At 42.9% G+C, this 22004-nt stretch overlaps 1 protein-coding gene across 5 annotated transcripts in view; it reads left to right on the top strand.

Annotated features, from left to right (window-relative positions):
* Positions 1-22004, top strand: part of FAT3 (FAT atypical cadherin 3) — a 661489-nt gene that overhangs the window by 528639 nt on the left and 110846 nt on the right. For all 5 annotated transcript variants that reach the window (XM_090030588.1, XM_090030587.1, XM_090030584.1 and 2 more), the window contains exons 10-11: positions 1120-5193; positions 21256-21452. In XM_090030588.1, coding sequence (XP_089886714.1) covers positions 1120-5193; positions 21256-21452 — 4271 coding nt within the window. The remainder of the gene's footprint in view (positions 1-1119; positions 5194-21255; positions 21453-22004) is intronic.

The raw sequence follows: 22004 nt of genomic DNA, 5'->3' as shown, positions 1-22004 counted from the left end.
GAGTTCACCTAATATACAATTTATGTGGAGGTCAGAATGCACAGCAGCCACTAGCTCAAAACCATGGCCAGACAAAGAAAAGTGACCCCGTCATCCTTTCATGTAGTAGCTTAGTAGTTAGGGCTATCAGAGCAAATGTGAGAGACCTGGGTTCCTCTTCAGCCTGAAGCCTCAAACCCACTTCAACACAACCTAAGAGAATCCTTAACCAACAAGTTATTGAATAGTTTAGTTAAAAAAACCTCCAGCCCTCCTGTTGAAACTGTATCACTGGACATTCAAAACTGTGTGTTCCAGGGACAGAAGAAAGCAAACGAAAGGGAGTTTGCTTTAATAGCCCAGTGATAAGGAAATTCTCCTGGGAGATGGGGAACCTAGATTCTGATCCCTACTCCAAAGATTATTTCTTTTGTTTTTATTTACTGACTGTCTAATATAAAATGAATAGCAGTATTCTTATATTCTGTAACTTGGTGCTCAAGGCACTCTTCTAGGAGGTGAAAGGAAGTGAGTTCAGATCCCCTCAGGCCAAGGAGAGCCTAGAACCCACAGTCTCTTATTTCCTGAATGAGTCCTCTAACCTATGGATGGAGGTGCCTATGCATCCGTAAATCAGATGTATGAGTCCAGAGAAGGGTGGGTATTTCAGACGTACTCTTACACTCAGTTGGCCAGCTCTGTAGGTAGCTCCCTGATCAGTACCTGAGTTCTCTGGATCACCCTTTGGAAGATCCAGTTTTCACCATTAATTGTAGAGAGAGTGCTAGCACCTTACCTTGTTTCTTTGAATCCACCTCTTGCAGTCAGAAACCTAATGTTTTTAGGAGACGCCTGAGGAGCCAATCTAGATTTTGCCCTGGGCGTGAGATCCACAGAGATATATAAGCACCCAGCTTCTCCATATCAGTGGCATGAAGAGATTTAAATATGTTTTTGGCATCAAACATACTTCTGAGGATCCCATTCTTAAGTTTTGTATTCTATTCAATTACTAGCATTAAGTAGCTACAGATGACCACTCCTGTATTATTCTGTTCTGTGAGTACCTCATAGTTCAATTATTCTTTGAGTATAGAATTTTCCAGAGTTCCCTTCTAACATGCAATATTTATATTTTAGGAAATACTGGAAACACATTCAAGATTGAACCTGTTTTAGGCATCATAACAGTATTGAAGGAGCCAGACTTGACCACCATGGGACAGTTTGTTTTGTCTGTCAAAGTAACTGACCAGGGATCCCCACCACTATCTGCAACAGCAATTGTTCGCATTTCTGTGACCATGTCAGATAATTCCCACCCAAAGTTTATGCATAAGGAATACCAAGCAGAAATTAATGAAAATGTTGATATTGGAACGTCAGTCATCCTGATCTCCGCCATCAGTCAGTCTACATTGGTATATGAGGTCAAGGATGGGAATGTGGATGGAAGCTTTACTATAAACCCATACTCTGGAGTCATCACCAGTCAAAAGGCACTTGATTATGAACGCATATCCTCTTACCAGCTCATTGTACAAGCAACCAACATGGCAGGTATGGCATCAAATGCCACTGTGAACATTCAAATTGTGGATGAAAATGACAATCCACCAGTTTTTCTCTTCTCCCAGTACTCTGGCAGCATAAGTGAGGCTGCTCCTGTAAACAGCATAGTCCGGAGCTCAGGTAACAGCCCATTGGTGATACGAGCCACTGATGCTGACAGTAATCAGAATGCTTTGCTCGTCTATCAGATTGTCGAATCCACTGCTAAGAAGTATTTTATTGTAGATTCCAGCACTGGTGCAATCAGAACAATTGCAAATTTAGACCATGAAACAATAGCTCACTTCCACTTCCATGTGCATGTTAGGGACAGTGGAAATCCACAGCTCACAGCAGAGAGTCCTGTCGAAGTAACCGTTGAAGTAACTGATGTCAATGACAACCCACCTGTCTTCAGTCAGGCTCTATTTGAGACAGTTTTGCTGCTGCCCACTTATGTTGGAGTAGAGATTCTTAAAGTCCAGGCTACTGACCCAGATTCAGGGGTTCCACCTGAACTGACATACAGTCTCATCGAAGGCAACATGGACCATTTTTTGATTGATTCAAGTACAGGGGTAATCACCATAAAAAACAATAGCCTTTCCAAAGACCATTATATGGTGGTAGTGAAAGTGTCTGATGGGAAATTTTACAGCACTGCTATGGTGACCATAATGGTAAAAGAAGCCATGGATAGTGGGCTCCATTTTACACAAAGCTTTTATTCCACATCTATCTCAGAGAACAGCACTAATATCACAAAGATAGCAGTTGTCAATGCTATTGGGAACCGTCTCAATGAGCCCTTGAAGTACAGTATATTAAACCCAGGGAATAAATTCAAGATTAAATCCACCTCAGGAGTCATCCAAACAACGGGCATCCCTTTTGACCGAGAAGAGCAAGAGCTGTATGAGCTGGTAGTAGAGGCAAGTCGTGAGCTGGATCATCTACGTGTGGCAAGGGTGGTTGTCAGAGTTAACATTGAGGACATAAATGACAATGCTCCAGTATTTGTAGGGCTGCCTTACTATGCTGCTGTACAAGTTGACGCTGAGCCTGGTACTCTGATATATCGAGTCACAGCCATTGATAAAGATAAGGGTGCAAATGGTGAAGTGTCATATCTTATAAAGGAAGACTATGGACATTTTGAAATTGATAGACAAACTGGTAGTGTCACTTTAAAGGAAGCTTTCAACTCTGACTTATCTAATATAGAGTACTTGGTTATCATCCTTGCAAAAGATGGTGGCAATCCATCATTGTCTGCTTCGGTAGAACTGCCTATTACTATAGTTAACAAAGCAATGCCTGTGTTTGACAAGCCTTTCTATACAGCATCAGTAAATGAAGACATAGAGATGCATACCCCAATTCTGAGCATAAATGCTACCAGTCCAGAAGGCCAAGGTATCATTTACATCATTGTTGATGGAGACCCCTACAATCAGTTTAACATTGACTTTGATACTGGAGTTCTGAGTGTCATCAGTCCATTAGATTATGAAGAAAATTCTATTTTTAAGCTGACAGTAAGAGCCAGTGATGCCCTAACTGGTGCTCGGGCTGAGGTCACTGTAGACTTAATCATCAATGATGTAAATGATAATCCTCCTGTTTTTTATCACTCAGCCTATAATGCCACCTTATCTGAAGCATCTTTAATTGGGACTCCTGTGTTACAAGTGGTTGCTACTGATGCAGACTCTGAAAATAATAAAATTGTTCAGTATCAGATAGTCCAGGACACTTTTAACAGCACTGATTATTTTCACATTGATAGCAGTAGTGGTCTAATCCTAACAGCCCGTTTGTTGGATCATGAACTAGTTCAGCACTGCAGTTTAAAAGTGAGAGCAACTGATAATGGATTCCCACCTCTGAGCAGTGAAGTTCTTGTTAACATATATGTGACAGATATGAATGACAACGCACCAGTTTTTAACCAGTTAATATATGAATCCTATGTGAGTGAACTGGCACCTCGAGGTCATTTTGTGACTTGTGTCCAAGCTTCTGATGCTGACAGCTCTGATTTTGACAGACTGGAGTACAGTATCTTGTCTGGAAATGATCGAACCAGCTTTATAATGGACAGTAAGAGTGGCATTATAACCCTGTCTAACCATCGGAAACAGAGGATGGAGCCAATGTATAGCTTAAATGTCTCCGTTTCTGATGGATTGTTCACCAGCACAGCTCAGGTGCATATCCAGATCCTTGGAGCTAACCTATATAGCCCTGTGTTTTCACAGAGTGTTTATGTGGCAGAGGTTAGAGAAAATGCTGCCCCTGGTACTAAAGTAATCCATGTAAAAGCAACAGATGGTGATTCCAGTGCATATGGCCAGATAAGCTACTCCATAATAAATGATTTTGCCAAAGATCGATTCTTAATTGATAACAATGGGCAGATCCTAACAACTGAGAAACTAGACCGGGAGAACCCTTTGGAAGGGGACATCAGCATATTCTTAAGGGCTCTGGATGGAGGTGGAAGGACTACTTTTTGCACCGTGAGAGTAATCGTAGTAGATGAGAATGACAATGCTCCCCAGTTTATGACAGTAGAGTACAGAGCAAGTGTCAAATCAGATGTTGGAAAAGGCTATTTGGTCACTCAGGTGCAAGCAGTAGATCCAGATGATGGGGCAAATTCACGAATTACCTATTCACTGTATAGTGAAGCCTCTGTTTCTGTTGCTGATCTGCTTGAAATTGACCCTGACAATGGATGGATGGTTACCAAAGGTAACTTTAACCAGTTGAAAAGCACAGTTCTGTCTTTCTTTGTCAAAGCAGTTGATGGCGGCATTCCTGTAAAGCATTCTCTTATTCCTGTTTATATCCATGTTTTACCTCCTGAAACTGTTTTACCTTCCTTTTCCCAACCTCAGTATTCCTTTACAATACCAGAAGACACTCTCATAGGCAGCACTATTGATATTTTGCATGCATTGCCAAACCAAGGTGTTGTGTATAGCACAGTTAATGGTGAATTACCTGAAAACAACAAAGAGGGAATTTTCATCATAGAACAAGACACTGGAATCATAAAACTAGATAAGAGACTTGACCATGAGACAAATCCTGCTTTTCACTTTAAAGTTGCAGCCACCGTACATCTAGATAAAGTGGACATTGTAATAACTGTAGATGTGGAAGTTAAAGTGTTGGATGTAAATGACAACAAACCCTCATTTGAAGCTGCTAACTATGAAGCTATAATAATGGAAGGGATGCCAATAGGAACTAAACTTATCCAAGTGAAGGCAGTTGATTCAGACTGGGGTGCAAATGGACAAGTCACATATACCCTTGCTGTAGAATCACAGCTAGACAAGATCCTGGAATCATTCACAATAGATAGCAACAACGGTTGGATCAGCACACTAAAGGACCTCGATCATGAAAAGGACCCCACCTTCAGTTTTGCTGTGGTGGCCTCAGATCTGGGAGAAACTTTGTCCCTCTCATCAACTGTGCTGGTCTCTGTCACTGTGACAGACATAAACGATAACGCACCAGTCTTTGAACATGAGGTGTACAGAGGAACGGTGAAAGAGAGTGATCCTCCTGGAGAAGTTGTGGCAGTTCTCAGCACCTGGGATGAAGACACCTCTGATATCAACCGTCAGGTTAGCTACCATATTACAGGTAAGGAACAACAAGCACGTTTTCTTGCTAAAACATTATGTTACTGAAGAACCAAGAGTTAGTGAAGATTAGTGTGAAAGGTTTGTCAAGATTTGAGGTGTGTCCCTGGCTTGCAAGTAGTCCTGTTTCCCTTGAATTTATTGTTCTTAATTTGAACAGAATTTTGTAGCCACTAGTAAAGCAGTAGAGAAAAGAGAAGCATGTGTGCTCGTGTGTGTGTGTGCATGCATGCACACATGCGACTCTCTCCGGGTTTTTTTCTCCCTAATTTCCCAGATTGACACTTCATTCTGTGCTGCATGATAACACAGTATAACGCATCATGATTGATGTGTCAGCTGGGAAGGCTCGCAACATGATGCTTCAGCCAGGGAAAATGAGCACCATTTCTTTATCAGGAGGAAAAACCTCATACTTCTAAATGCGTTTTTAAAAAATTTAAAATAAAGGTGCTTCCCTTCCAGATAGGAAATTTCATTTAAAAATTCATTTCAAAATACCACTATCTATGGAAAAGTGCACAGTAAATTGAAGACAGAATATACCCACACATTCCCCAGTTATTTGGAGCAGCGTATCACAGACTTGGGAAGTGATAATCTTTCTTTTTGCAGCATTTGCTGGCAGCTCTGTGGTTGATAAATACTGCATGGGACAGTTTCTATTACATTGCTAACTTTTTTCAAGTGTCATTTGAACACTGCTTGTTTCATTCATGTTATTTTTATAGTTATCCTTTGTCCCAGAGGAGTGTGTGTGTGTGTGTGTGTGTGTGTGTGAGAGAGAGAGAAAGAGCAAGAGAAAGTGAATGCATTTCCATCCCTGTAAGACCAGGTACAGACTTTACACTTTTACCAATATAAGTGATTGGAAACTGGTCTATACCCATAACAGAACAGCAGTTTGACATACATAGACTGGTTTAAAAATGGCAGAACCTGGTCTAAGATTTGCCCTCCCACCAAGCAAAAGGTGAACGTGTATTCTGTTTGCTACCAATTTAACAACGCCACTCACAGAAAACCAGATAACTTAGATCGATTCTGCCTCCAGCTTTTTGAATGTTTATATCTAACCTAAGAGGAATTCCCATTCTCGGATCCCATAGCACCTTTAAATGAATGTGGCAGGGGCCCAACACATTTTTTGTGAGAGACTTTTGACTTAGTCACAAAAAGCTGCAGGTAGAAGGAAGATCAATCCACCTTTTTCATTAATCGTTTTTCAGAGACTCACAATATATAGGTCTTGTCCTTTGTGACACTTACTTCATTAATATGTTTAAGAAACTTGGAGTTCTTGAAATGAAAAATGCTATAGAAGATCCAGTCACTATTGTTTGAGCTCAGATTATTTTAATGCAGTGAGATAATTATCATCTAACAGGTGCCTCTTTGTTGTGAAGTCATAAATCATCTGTTTTGATACCTAATAGAGGTGAAACACATATCAAGCTGTGTTCACCTCATTCTGGTGCTATTTGACAAAATACTGTGTTTACTTAAATACAAGACGAGCCCCCTCCTCCCCGAGAATTGGCATGGGGGAGAAAAAAAACCTTGTCTTATAATCACATATAAGGAAATCTCATTAAATACATTGCCTGTCATTCAACTGCTGCCAACAGCAGCATGTGCTCAGCAATGGAAAGCAACTATGAAGTTGATTAAATGCAGCCCACAGTAAGCATTACTGTAAAGCACATGGCCCACGTTAGACAAAAAGACTGATGGGACCTTTCTCTTTTTTTAAACAAATTTTATTTAAACCACATTTATTACCCTATGCTTACAAAACTTCACATTTTAAGTATCCCTGTTTTACCAAAACTTCATAGCATGTAAACAACTACATATCCAAAAACATACAATTACATCTGTTAAACCTTTAAACAACACGTCAGTTTCCCACAGAAGAGCCCCTTGAAGAACTCTTTCTCTTCATACAGAAACCCATGAAAACCTGTTACTTCAGTAACCACCTGCAACTCTCTGCCCCTTCCATCAGTCCTCACCATTGGTTTAGTGAAACACATGTGTCCAGTCTTTTTCTTTTCCTCCACTTTTTCTCTGCCTCTTCTTCTCCAGTCTTTTGCTTGTCCCAATCAATATAGTATTTCAGTTCATGCAGCCCCAGCTTCAGGCACTCTTTCAGTGAAAGCCAGCCAACCCTTTAAAAACCTAGAGATTTCTTACTTTCCAAAAGTTTTAAAATATGCTAATAAAGTCCTTAATAATGTTTCCTCCAGTCCCTTTGGTATGAGTCCATATAGTACCAACTCCCATACTAACAACAGGTTTATTTGGGTGACACACAGAAAACGGCGGACCCTTTCCCACACCTTCTTTACATATGTACCTTCCCAAAACATGACCCACAGTTTCTTCTTCCTCACACCTTTCCCTTGGGTACCTAGATGAACTTGTCAAACCCCATCTGTGTTGCACCTCTCTCACCAGCAAGATATTTCTTACAACCATCCACGCTAGGTCAGCATGTTCCCTTTTTAGTCGTTCACCCACCACCTCTCCTCACACTTTCTCACTTGTCCTGTTGTGAAGTTTCTCACCAGTGCCATCCTGTCTATGTCCCTTGTCACTTTCATCAATTTCTTATGATCCTTCAGGACCTCCAGCTCTACCTTCCCTATTTTATATTTCTGTGTGAAACCTCTCATCCTGATGCAATGAATCAGTGCTTGCCATGCCCATGGACTCTTCAGAGAGGTCTGATATACTCCCCATTTCCTCAAAATTGCAGCTGTGGGAAATCAGGTGATATGCACTGCTTTCCCCTCTCCCTCTGTTACCGCCTTGCATACTGTACTTACATATTTCACAGAGACCAACAATCCGAAGTCTTGCAGCTTGCATCCCCCCATCTCTCTTGCTTTGTACAGTTCAGATCTAGCCAACCTTTCTCTTTTGGCATTCCATAAGAACAGACATATTTCCCTTTGTACTTTTGTTATCTGCTGTCCCATTGATAGGAATACCACTCCCATGTATAGAATAATCAGCAGTAGCACAGCCTTAACTGTCACCACTATTCCAGCAAAAGTCAGCATCCTTCTGGACCATGACCAAAGTATTTGCCATATCCCTACTTTGACCTTTTCCCATGCTGTATTACTTTTCCTCTCAGCATCCATCAGGATCCCTAGCACTCTAATTTCACTCTCTCTTATTTGAAGGCCCAACTTATGCAAGTCTCTCCAGTTCCCCACTCCCATTTTGGTTCTTTTAGATCTACTTAGTTTAGTGCCCATTGCTTCTGCATACTCTGTTGTATGCTTTAGCACTCTTTCCCTCTGAAGTCTGTAACTACTACAGATATATCATCCATGTATAACATGCATTTTACCACTCCCCCTCCCAGTATCTTTACTCTGATTATGACTTTTTCTTTTTTTTATTCTTTGTGTTAACGGTTCCGTGCCCCGCACAAATAGTACTGGTGATGGGGGGCACCCTTGCCTCACTCCTGTATGAATTTTAAAGGCTTTGCTTAGATGCCCATTAATTTGGATTTGACTCTCCATTTCTCTATACAACAGCTTTATTCAACATATAAATTTCTTTAGACACCCCATTTTTCATAGCACTTCAAATATATAATCATGATCCACTCTGTCATATGCTTTTCTTTAATCTAGGTTTGCCATAACTGTGTTTGTTTTCCTCTGTTGAATGTGGGACAGTGTATCTCTGATCCCTCTGATCACTTTGGACATCCTTCTGCCTGGTACTGCATGTATTATCTTCTGGAAGTTTTTCCTCATCTTCAAAACTAGCATCTTGTTACCAGTGTCTCTTTTCCAGTTGGAGTTGGCTGCATCTTCTCCATTCTCTCCCACCGATTTCTGGTAGCAGGACTGGAGCTTACCCACAAATATTAACACTTTGAGTTCCGTGCGTCTGTACCTCAGGAGGTTCCTGCATTTCCACTGGGTGCTCCTCAGAGAGGATATGAACTGGTCAAAGCAAGTTGTTGGGAACCCCTGATGTTTAGTCTGGTGTCCATACAGCGCTGCTTCCCTTGTCATCAGCCTGATTCCTGTCACCTCTTTGCAGAGTCAGTTTACCCTTTTCCACACCCTCTTGGTGTAGGGGCAAAGCTATAGGAGGTATTTGATGGTCTCTGTTGCACCTTGGCAGCTTTCCCTGGGGCATCTTGGGCTAGTCCTTTGCCCCTCAAAGTGTCTCCATGCCTTCACTGGGAGTGTGCGGTGAGCTATTAGCATGTTCAAGGCTCTGTGGTCTTTTCTGAGGTCCTTGTGGAAGATCTGATCCCAGATGGCCTGGCAGTAGTCTTCAGGGAGCAGCTCCATGGTCATTACAGCTCACCTGAATAAGACATATGGTAGGATCTGTTAGGTCCAGTCCCCCTCACCACCAACTCTTTTTCAAATCATGGTAAGCCATGACATTGCATACATAATTTCATAGTTTTAGGGTTGGAAGGGACCTCAGTAAATCATTAAGTCCTACCCCCTGCCCTGGGCAGAAAAGAGCACTGGAGTCATACAATGCCAGCCAGGTACATGTCCAGTCTCCCCTTTAAAATCCCCAAGGTAGGGGAGAGTACCACCTCCCTTGAAAACCCATTCCAGATTCTGGCACCTGTTACCATAAAGAAGTTCTTCCTGGTGTCCAACCTAAATCTGGTCTCTGTCAGTTTGTTGGCATTGTTCCTGTTTATTTCAAGGGGTGCCCTGGTAAACAGAGCATCTCCAATTTCTTGCTGTCCCCACTCCCCAATAAATTTGTAAATGACCACAAGATCCCCTCTCAGCCTTCTCTTGTGGAGGCTGAAGAAATCATCATCTAAGGTGCCTCAGTCTCTCCTCACAGGGCTTTACCTGTAGGCCCCTAACCATATGAGTGGCCCTCCCCTGGACCCTCTCAAGGTTATCCACATCCCTCTTGAAGTGCGGCACCCAGAACTGGACTCAGTACTCCAACTGCAGCCTGACAAATGCTGCATAGAGGGGAAGTATAACCTCCCTGGACCTCTTCGTGATGCATCTGCTAATGCATGATAGAATGCATTTAGCTTTACTGATTATTTTGCCACATTGATGGCTCATATTCATCTTGGAGTCAACTATGACTCCGAGATCCCTTTTTGCCACTGTGCTGCTGAGAAGGTCATCCCCTAGCCTATAGGTGTGTTGGTGATTCCTTCTCCCTAGATGCAACACTTTGCACTTGTCTTTATTGAATTGCATCCTATTCTTTCCTGCCCACTTTTCCAACCTGTCCAAGTCTGCCTGGGTTCAATCCTTTCCTACTAGTGTGTTAACTTTACCCCATAATTTTGTGTCATCCACAAATTTGGACAGAGTGCCCTCCACTCCCTCATCCAAATCACTGATGAAGACATTGAATAGCACAGGTCCAAGGACTGAGTCTTGCGGGACTCTACTGCCCACATCTTTCCAGGTCAATACTGACCTGTCCACTACCACTCTCTGGGTATGACCCTTAAGCCAATTTGCTACCCACCTGACAATATAATCATTTATGTCACAGCCACTCAGTTTGTTTATGAGAATAGGAGAAGATACTGTATCAAAGGCCAAATAGATGATGTCTACCCTGTAGCTTTCTGGACCTCTCCCCCCGAGCATTGCAAATCTGGGTTTCTTTCAAACCTCGCTGTCACCTTCTGGACTGCACGGCCAGGCTACTGGGAGCGGCCTTGGATCAGCTCCCCAAAGGTCTCATCTGTCACGTCTTTGATGGTGATTGGTTTTCTAGTGGGAGGATGGTGTCTAGTCCTGTCTCCCCTGGTACTCCTCCTCAATCGTCCTTGTGGCTATTGCTTCTTGGGGCTCCACCTCCCCCACACCCTGCCTAACTCCAACCGTGATGTTGTCCATCGGGGCTGGTGTTCTGGTACCCACTGATGCCTAGTTACTTAGGGGCTGTGGCTGTGGGCTTCCGGTGGTACTTGCACCAAGTATCTGCCACCGCCCTTCAGTGTCTCCCAGTTCACACGGTGCCTGACTCTGCCCGGGTGTTGGGACCCCTTGTTGCGTCGTTCCCTCCCTAGGTTTGGTACCTGTTGTCTGGCGTCTGTGTCTGGGTTCCAGCTCCGTCATCTCTGCCGGTGTCCAAAACACTGTTGTTGCCAAACTTCACCCACACCGACCTTGTAGGTGACTCCTTGGGCACTCACTGGCACCACCACATCTCTTCCTCCATGGGATCCTTGGCACTATCTGGCCTCTCTGGGCCGGTTGGGGACACTACTTCCAGTCCCCCCAGCTTCCCTCCTGCTGGACCTTTTATCCTGGCACCGGGTGGCCGCCTGGCCAATTGCCCTCAGCATGCTTTTACAAAGCATACCCAAACAGACGCAGGAGCCATTCCCAGCTCCGCTGTGGGTCTTCCTTTTGATCTTGATCCGCAGCAGTTCCCACCACCGCGGTTTCACTTTCACTGCCACCGGCTACCAGCGTGGCGTCCCACCACCTTTCTTCTGCTTCCAGTAAGTTTCCTCCATATACCCCGACTCCTGCATCTAAGCATTTTGTTACCTGGTCATAAAACAAAACAAGGTTAGTTAGGCAAGATCTACCTGCTATGAACCCATGGTGGTTGCCCTTCAGCATTATTTTTCCTACTGGGCTCCCACAAATGTGATCCTTGATAATTTTTTCAAATGTTTTCCCAAAGATAGAGATAAGATTAACCAGCCTATAATTACCTGGATCCTCCTTCCTCCCCTTCTTGAAAATAGGGATCACATTGGCCCTTTTCCAGTGCTCTGGGACCTAACCTGAGCACCATGAGTGCTCAAACAGCCATGCCAGTGGCTCTGCTATGACACTGGCCAATTCCTTCAGCACCCTTGGTTGAAGATCATCTGGGCCTGCTGACTTAAACACATTCAACCCCTCTAAGTGTCGCTTTACTAGGTTGATGCTGACCAACATCTCCGGGCTAAAAGGGAGGTGTATACCCAATGGAAGGTTAGGGCCATCACCAGGGAGGACTATACCTCAGTTGCCTGAGGCTGCAGGGGGGTGGTCACGAAGGCCAAGCTGGAGATAGAACTGGGACTAGCGACCCGGATCAAGGACAACAAGAAGTCCTTTTTTAAATATATAGGGGGTAAAAAGAAGCTACTGATTAACGTGGGGCCTCTGCAAGACACACTAGGAAATCTGTTCGTCACACCAGATGACAAAACTGACCTATTTAACAATTTCTTTGCCTCCATTTTCCTGAGCAGGGACCAGGTCACCCCCACACCAGGACCTCCGTAGGCCCCAGGGGAGGTGCACCCAGACCTAGAGTCAGTGAGGATCTAGTTAGGGAACTTCTGGAGGGACTGGATGTATTTAAATCAGCTGGTCCTGACAATCTCCACCCCAGAGTGCTGAGGGAATTAGCAGAGGTCACTGCAGGACCCCTGGCATGGCTTTATGAGCACTCATGATGCTCTGGTGTGGTGCCAGAGGATTGGAAAAGGGCCAGTGTGGTTCCCATTTTCAAAAAAGGGAGGAAGGAGGACCCAAGAAACTATAGGCCAGTTAGTCTTACCTTGATCCTGGGGAAGCTTTTTGAGAGAACTATCATAGTGCATGTCCATGAGGGGCCAGCAGGGGAGATTATGCTTAGGGGCAACCAACATGTGTTCATTAGAAGCAGGTCCTGTCAGACCAACCTGGTGGCCTTCTATCTCCAGATCACCAAATCCTTAGATACAGGGGTGGCAGTGGATGTAGTCTTTCTGGACTTTAGAAAGGCCTTCGACACTGTCTCTCACCCCGTTCTCATTAAAAAAAAAAGCTACGGGACTGTGGCATCGACACCTACACAGTCAAATGGGTCGCCAACTGGCAGGAGTGCTGCACCCAGAAAGTGGTGGTGAACGGGTCATTTTCGATCTGGAGGGATGTGGGCAGTGGTGTTCCACAGGGCTCGGTCCTCGGGCCCGCACTGTTTGACATCTTCATCAGCGACTTGGATGAGGGGGTAAATAGCACCCTGTTCAAATCTGCTGATGACACTAAGATGTTGAGGGAAGTGGCCATGCTAGAAGGGAGGAATAGGCTACAATCAGACCTAGACAGGTTACAGGGATGGGCAGATGAGAACAGGATGGGTTTCAACACTAACAAGTGCAAGGTGCTGCACCTGGGGAGGAAGAACCGCAGTAGACCTACAGGCTGGGGAACTCCCTTCTCGTCAGTACAGAGGCAGAAAAGGATCTTGGAGTCATTACTGATGCCAAAATGAACATGGGCCACAGTGTGGGGACACAGACAGGAAGGCCAACCGCACCTTGTCATGCATCCACAGATGCATCTCAAGCAGGTCCAAGCGCCCTCGATGTGGCACTGGTCAGGCCACAGTTGGAGTACTGCGTCCAGTTCTTTGCGCCGCATTTCAGGAGGGATGTGGACAACATGGAGAGGGTCCAGAGGAGGGCCACTCACATGATCAGGGGGCAGCAGGGCAGGCCCTACGAGGAAAGGCTATGGGACCGAACCTGTTCAGCCTCCACAAGAGAAGGCTGAGGGGGGATCTAGTGGCTGTTTACAATCTAGTCAAAGGGGACCAGCGGGCATTGGGGGAGTTTCTGTTCCCCCGAGCATTCCCAGAAGTCACAAGAAATAATGATCACAAGCTGGCATAGGGTTAATTTAGGCTAAATATTAGGAGGTGCTACTTCACGGGCAGGGCGGCTAGGATCTGGAACCAACTTCCAATAGAAGTGGTGCCGGCTCCTACCCTGGGGGTCTTTAAGAGGAGGCTAGACGAACACCTTGCCGGCGTCGTTTGACCACAGCATTCTTTCCTGCCATGGCAGGGGTCGGACTTGATGATCTGCTCAGGTCCCTTCTGACCCTACAAACTATGAAACTATGAAACATTGGTGGTCTGGTGTTTTCCTGTGCCCATCTAGAATGCAATTGGGAGATTTGTCTTGACCCATGTTTAGGAATACAGAGGCAAAAAACTCATTGAAGAGTTCAGCCTTGTCCCAACTATCTGTCACTAATTGCCCTAACCTGTCTTGTAGGGGTCCTGTGTTACCCTGTGCCTTCTTTTTGCTCCTTATATACCTGAAGAAGGACTATTGGTTGTCTTTAATTTTTGTCACCAGCCAGAGTTCCACTGATGCTTTGGATGTATATTCCTCCTTGGTAGATACCCCATGCTTCAACAGGTTATATGCCTCTATCTTTGCCCCTGGGCTTTCCTAGATTTCCCTGTTCAGCCAAGAGAGTTTCTTGGCCCCTTTGCCCCCTTTTGTGCAAAGGTGACTGGCTCTGTGGATGTGGAGAGACCAGTGGGTGGGATAAAACCTGATTTTAGCAAGGCTTTTGATATGGTCTCCCACAACATTTTTGCAGGCAAGCTAAGGAAGTACAGGCTGGATGAATGGATTATAAGATGGATAGAAAACTATCTGGAGCATCCGACTCAGAGGGTAGTAACCAAAGTCTAGGTGGCAACCGGTATCAAGTGGAGTGCTCCAGGGGTTGGTCCTGGGGCTGATTTTATTCAATCTTTTCATGAATGACCTGGAAGATGGGGTAGAGTGCATCCTCAGGAAACCTGAAGATGATACAAGCTGGGGGAAGTAGTAGATACACTGGAGGGTCGGGCTAGGATTCAGGGTGACCTAAACAAATTGGAGGTTTCGGACAAAAGGAATCTCCTGAGGCTCAACAAGGACAAGTGCAAAGTCCTGCCTTTATTGATGGAACAATCGCACACACCAGTACAGGCTGGGGGCTGGCTTGCTGGACATCAGCTCTGCAGAATAGGAGCTGGGGGTTTCAGTGGACAATAAGTTGAATATGAGCCAACAGTGTGCCCTTGTTGCAAAGAAGGCTAATGGTACTGGGCTGCATTGGTAGGAGTGTTGCCAGCAGGTCAAGGGAAGTGATTATTCCACTCTATTCAGAACTGGTGAGGCCTCATTTAGAGTACTGTGTTCAGTTTTGCCTCTCTCCCCACTACAGAAATGATGTAGACAAATTGGAGAGAGTCTAGTGGAGGGCAATGGAAGTGATGAGCAGGCTGGGGCGCACAACTTCTGAGGAGAGGCTGAGGGAACTGGGCTTACTTAGTCTGGAAAAGAGAAAAGTCAGAGGGGATTTAATAGGAGTCTTTGACTGCCTGAAAAGAGGATGGAGCTAGACTGTTCTCCGTGGTGGTAGATGACAGAAAAAGGAGCAATGGTCTCAAGTTGTAGCAAGGGAAGTTTAAATGAAGTATTAAGAAGAATTTTCTTACTAGGAGGTAGAAAAACAGTGGAACAGGTTACCCAGAGAGGTGGTGGAACCTCCATCCTTGGAGGTTTTTAAGACCTGGCTACACAAAGCTTTGGCTGGGATGATCTAGTTGGGGATGGTCCTGCTTTGAGCAGGGGGTTGGACTAGATGACCTCCTGAAGTCCCTTCCAACCCTCATTTTCTATGATTTCTATGATTAGCGCGACTTCGCCCTTCATGAGGTTGCCCTGCACCTCATCTGAACATAAATTTTTGGAGCATCCCAGGACTTGTGACAAGAACACCCTGTTCTAGTCATTAGTGGGGCCTAAGTAGCACATGGATCCTTTGTGGGGTGTATCTGGAATGCGCACACATTTTGAGCAAAGCTAAGCTGTGGGGCCACCATGGCTTAAAATGCTGTTGACTCTGGTGGGGCCCAACCCAATGACTTACGTGATGAACCACGAGGCTTTGGCTTTGGACTAATAACATGCATATTTTGTACTCCATAGAAGTAGGTGCCAAAGTGGTGCTCAGAGGTATGCTTATGGAGTGCCTGTGCAAAAACTTGCAGCAATTTTGAAAAAAGGTAACATACACCAATTCTGGATTAGCTAAGTGATGCCTCCCCCTCCCCTTTTCCCAGGTTTATTTTCCCTGATGTAATAGTGGTAAGAGGACAAATTCAAGTTGGACCTCCAATAATTAGATTCTATACCTGGAAAATTTTAACAAATTTATAAATTTTCCATATATAGAATTTAATTATTGAGGGGTCATCTTATAATTAGGGTCATCTTCTATTCAAGTAAATATAGTACTACCAATTTAAAAACATATTTAGAGTAACATTTGTATGAGGTCTGAAAATTATAGAACTAATTTTCCGATTTTGAGTTTGATTTATATTGCACTTTAACACGCTTGAAAGTATTTCCAAATGTTATACTAAATTCTAAAAACATTAGTCTGAAAAAACAAAAGTTATTAAAATATATGTGGTATGATTGCAATTGCTAGAATGAAATACCCTAGAAACTTTGGCTAAAAACCTATTAACGTATAGAAAGGGTCTCACTAATGAAACATTGAGTCTAACTCTTTACTTTGCCCGAAAATGAACTCAAATACTGGATTTGACTATTTCATGGGATCAGACTGGCTGCCTATTTTTTCCAAAGTAACTACGTCAATCTGAAGTCATTTTGAGACACAGAACACTACTCTATATATAGTCATTCACGAAGTGTTCATTACAAACTTTTAAGCAAGTATGGATCACTGAATTAAAGGGAAAAGAAAATAAATGGCAAGAATGGCATTCACTGCATAAAGCTATACCTGAGGAAACACAACACACACAAAATGCATAGAAAAATAGTCTTTTAGATGAAGCATAGTATCTTGAGTTTCAAGGGTACTAGTCTGAGAGATGAATGAGCTTTGGTAGTTTTTTCTGTGACATACTGAATTTGGGCTCTAGGCAGATAGCACACCTCTCAGGACCCCAAATCCAGATGAGAAATTGGTGCCTCTCTCCTCTACGGAGGGAGTCAGTCACCAAAACTTACTACTTTTCTTTTCCTAGAGCCCTCATTCCTGGGGCCCTGCACATCCTGCTGCCTAGACTGCCGACTCCTGTGCATCATTCCTGCACATGTCCTCTCCTCTGCCTTTCCATCAGCTGTGCCACCTCAAAGCTTTCCATTACTTTAATCCTCTCCTTCTGAATTCTGGGACTCCTCCTCCTAGTTGTTACATACTGCCACTTCTCTTTTCTTTTTGGTCTCGCCAGTACAAGCCTCTCATAACTCCTGTCCCAGCAATCTTTGTTTCCCTTGATATAATGTCGTGTGGGCACCTGTCCTTCCAAGCTTTGGATCTTTTCCTCCAGGGCAGATGCCACTTTATGCTTGGTGGAGAAAAGTGGTCATGACCCTCTACACATTCAATGCAGGTCACAACTGCTGATCCAGCCTACATTTGCACCTCCTGGAGGACACTGAGGTTTTAAACAAAACACAGAACAAAAGAAAACACTACCACCAAGCCCACACATCAAACACCCACACAGTGTATATGTATATCTGGCATCTCAGGGAGGGTCAATATTTTATTCTTTATGCTCATCTTAAACACCTCTGGTCAGTTCCTTAGCTAGAGTGAATGATAAAAAAGGAATAAACACAAAGCTCTGTTCCTTAGTGGTACTGGAGACAAACACCTCTTAGAGCCTAGGAGAGAAGGTATGTGTGTGAAGAATTGCAAGGTAAAAAATATTGTGCTTGAATCCCGGGGGGTGATAGTGGGCTGGATTTATGATGTGGGCAGCTCAATGAACATGTAAAGTCTCTTAAATCTGGATAAATGCTATTGGTTCTAATGTGGGAAAAGCTGACTGCATTCCTGATAGGAACTCTAAGTTTCTAAATCAGGAGATAAACAACAGACCCAAAGACATAAAATAAATAAAGTATATTGTTAAATATTGTAGTATGCACTACGGGTACAGAAGTCACAGTGAAAACTTGCATTGTCAACATGTAAGCTTCAGCTTCCCTTTTAGCTGGTTCAGGTTAATGTATGTGTGCTTTCGTAATGATGTCTGTCAAGATTTGTTTATTTTGGGTCATCATGTCTGTGGATTTCATTGTGTTTAGCTTTCATTCAACTGGAGCACAAGTTGGCTTTGTACCATTTGCTGACTAGAAAGTTGAGGCAGGGGGAAAACGGCATTATTTAAACTTCAAATAAGAAAAGATGAAAGATAATGCAGATTCTCTCAGCCTCAAAGCCTGACTATAAAGTTCTTTTTTTTTGATTTTATAGTATCTAACACTTCAGTGTTGTGACATTCAAAGTAGAACATAAGAAAACTGCCAACAGATTTTAAAGAATCCATTAATACTGGCAGTCAGGAGGCTTCCGTTTAGAAAATCTACATTATTCAGAGTGAAAAACTAATTAATTAGAACGCCCTTAGGACACAGAATCTGCTTAAATATGTTAGTGGAAAAGTTAATTAATCACTGCAGAATGAGATTTGCAGCAGGGCATACATGTGAGTGCTAGAAAATGGTTCCCTGGGCCACTGCTTGTTTTCCTTTTTTTTTCTTTTCCTTTTAAGACTATTTCCATGACAGTATTTTTCTGTTTACATCTCATTATTTCTGATCTGCCTGCAGTTCTTTCGTCAGCAACATGTAGAGGCAGCGCTGAGTAGTGAGAAATGAAAGATAATGAAGAAAGAGATGTGAATCAACCCTTTGTTTCACATGTTTTCTGCATATTACCCGAGGTTTCTTGGCCTTGCAAATAGATTTTTTTTTAAAGGGACAGAAATGTGTGATCACATGGACCATAGTTTATATATGCTTCCAAAATTCCCAGTATGTGTTTTAAGGCCCATCTCCCCAACACCAGAGTAGTAATGATTTTGGAGTTGCTCAAAGCTAGCATTACTATTAACCGTAGCAACCACCAACTGATTTTAATTAGATTTTACCTTTCCCTTCTACTTAGCAAGTATACATGACTTGGATTTCCTGCTTCTTATTAACTGTTTGCTCTTAACCATTCTCTTTCTTAAAAGAACTTCCATGTCATGATAATGGTAAAAATAGGCAAATTTCACACTGATTTGTTAATGGCATGCAACAGGAGGCTTGTTGTGAGCAGGTGCAACCAGCTGTGGAGGAGACCTGAACTTCTAACACTGAGGCTAAGACTTAAAATGGAGATATTTTAATGTTAATTGTTATGGGCCATATTCTATTCCACTTGCTGGGCATCTGAGTAAACTTAGGTACCTATACAATTCTGTTCCACCCGGTTCCATTGCACCTCAGTGTGTAGCACACTTATCATCTAGCTGTTAACACTGAGTCACAGAAAAGTAGAGAAGCAACTTCTATTATAACCATTTTTCATGGTCATAGCAGGGTGGAATAGAACTGCATTAGGCACTGAAGGCCACTAACATGCCTAATAGGTAGCCTAGACTCTGGCCCCATGTGTCTGCCTTTTACTGACACCTCATTTTGGACCTTCATAAGGCACCAAAGTCAGCAGAAAGGCTGCCATGGGCTTAACATGCTTTTGTATCCCGCTCTTGATGCATAGTGAAATAGAGAGACCCTTTTCTAAGTCTGTTTTTTATAACAGCATGTATTCATCAAGGGCCTGATTCATCCTGCCTTTGAGCCACCTTGTGGTCTCTCAGAAATCACTGGATACTGGGGAGGTCTATGAAACCCTTTAGATATGGAGCCTAAAGGAGAGTTTTGCTGTAAAGTGAAGGTGTTCCAAAGGTTAATACTTGAGTTTTCCATCTTAATAGGAGCACAGATGAGTCTTCTAAAAGTACAGTAGAAATGTAGCCACCTAATCACAGAAAATCTATGATCTTCACAAAATCATTTCTTAGCTCAACTACAAGTCAATATAAATGGTGTTGTTTAGCAAGAAAGACTTGTATCCTGATCTCAATGGAAGTAAATTGACATCGTTTCATTGGTTTTAATGGAGACGGAGTAGTTTACAAAAGCTAGATATGCAGTCTTGAATATTTAAATAAAAAGAGGGGATACATTTCAGTATGTGCCCTCATCTTCAGCTGTGTTATACAAAAAAAAAACACTTTAGTTTTTAGCTCAGAAATTCAGATTTCCTCTGCCCTGTTTTTCTAAAACCCTGACGAGGACTGGCAGGACTGTGAGCAGGGGGAACTCTACTTGAATCTGGCAAATGTGAACAGTTAGTTTTACAGCCCAGTGGTGTGTTAGATGTTGTACATGCACACAAGAAAACAGGGCACCTGACTTAAAGAATTTACAAGCTAATCTGACAAAGGCTTGGAGAATGCTATAGCAGGGAAGGTGATCTTACAGGAGAGTCAGGGGATTGTAGCATCTTGAATGAAGGTGTAAATAACCATTAAAAATGTTAATGATCAAGTGCCATGCCTGTTTTAATTCCTTGCATCCTTCACTGTGTGAAATGACATGACTACCCTCGCTGAGGATGATGAGGACAGGTCTTTCTATCTCGCAGTCTGCTTTTGTCACCATACAGTTTAATGATGTGGAAAAGTAATATTGCCAGGTTCAGTGTCAGTGTTTCAGCATAATAAAAAGCTGTTCTGCTTCATATCCTCCACTCTTCACTGGCTTTCACTCGCTTTCACTCTCTGATAAATTTGATCTAATTGCTGCGCTTATCTTTGAACTGCTCCTTAAATGACCTCTCGTTAGGGCTATTTAATACTAATGTGTCTTCTTGTGTCATGTAAACTTTTTTTAAGCTAGAATTCTAATGAGTCTAAGAAGAACACAGCTGTATGATAAAGCTTTCATTAGAGAATTCTTTAATAGAACCTACCGCTATTCCTTGATTGCATAATCAACAGCTAATGAAATTGTCTTGGTAACGAGAGCTACCATGTATTACATCCTCTCTTGAGACTAAGTGGAAAGACAATTGTACCATCCAGAGAAGACTATTGATTGTTCACAGTTTGAATTTGATTGCCCTTCAGGGGAACTAAACAAGAGATCATCTTCAGCTTTGCTAAATGGATTTTGTTTTCTTTGAAACTTATTATTTTACTTTCATACCAGGCATACAAGGGACAACAAACACTGGGACTGTCTTCTCGTTTCAGGTTTCAAAAGTTTACCACTGAAAGCAGTTATCAGTGTAGAACAAATTATGGCAGCTTATCCGTGGGACTTCTGAGATCAACCTGTATTTATCTTTATGCAAGTGCAAAGCTTCTGTAGCTCTTCTTAAAGTGTTGCTTATTGCTTGTCTCATTGTAGGAGGGAATCCCAAGGGAAAGTTTGCCTTGGGATTGGTTCAGAATGAATGGAAAGTTTATGTAAAGAGGCCTCTAGATCGGGAAGAGCAAGACATTTATTATCTTAACATCACTGCTACTGATGGACTCTTTGTAACTCAAGCTGCTGTGGAAGTGACAGTCACTGATGTGAATGATAATAGTCCTGTCTGTGACCAGGTTAGTCACCATTTTTTACTGGAATGTGGAATATTTTATTGAAAGTGATGTTTTCTTATAGGTAGCATGATAATGTACTAATTGCTTCACTTTTTATTTCTTTTTCATAACTCTATTCAGTTACAAACCTAGTTAAAGGTCTTGAACATTGCGGGGGGTTGTAATGGGACTAAGTAATTTCAAGAAAACAAAAGGCAACATTCCAAAGAAAATAGCAGTGGAGCTAAGCTTTCTGATGTTTTTCTTAACTTCTCCTTTATTGCACTATCATTGGTGAGACTGTATCAGAGGTAACAACAGTGGAAGAATCCAAGTAGCCTGGGCACAGTCGCCAGGTTTTTAACTAGAGGTCTAGGCCAATTCTGATTATTGTTAGAGAATCCTGCCTGCACTAGCACATCTGTGTTTACCATCAAAGATATACTGGCAAAAATGTTGGTTCAACCAGAGGAATTTTTAAGGAAACATAAAGGAAGACAATGTAAAAGCTCTGGCCGCTTTTTGTTCCTTTATAGTCCTCGTACTGTTTTTATTTTATTTAATTGCTTCTAG

Source organism: Crocodylus siamensis, chromosome 1 (assembly GCF_052110815.1).
Source record: "Crocodylus siamensis isolate JL-2025a chromosome 1, ASM5211081v1, whole genome shotgun sequence".
Taxonomy (NCBI): domain Eukaryota; kingdom Metazoa; phylum Chordata; order Crocodylia; family Crocodylidae; genus Crocodylus; species Crocodylus siamensis.
Note: the sequence above shows the minus strand (reverse complement) of the source record. Positions and strands in the feature narration are given on the sequence as shown.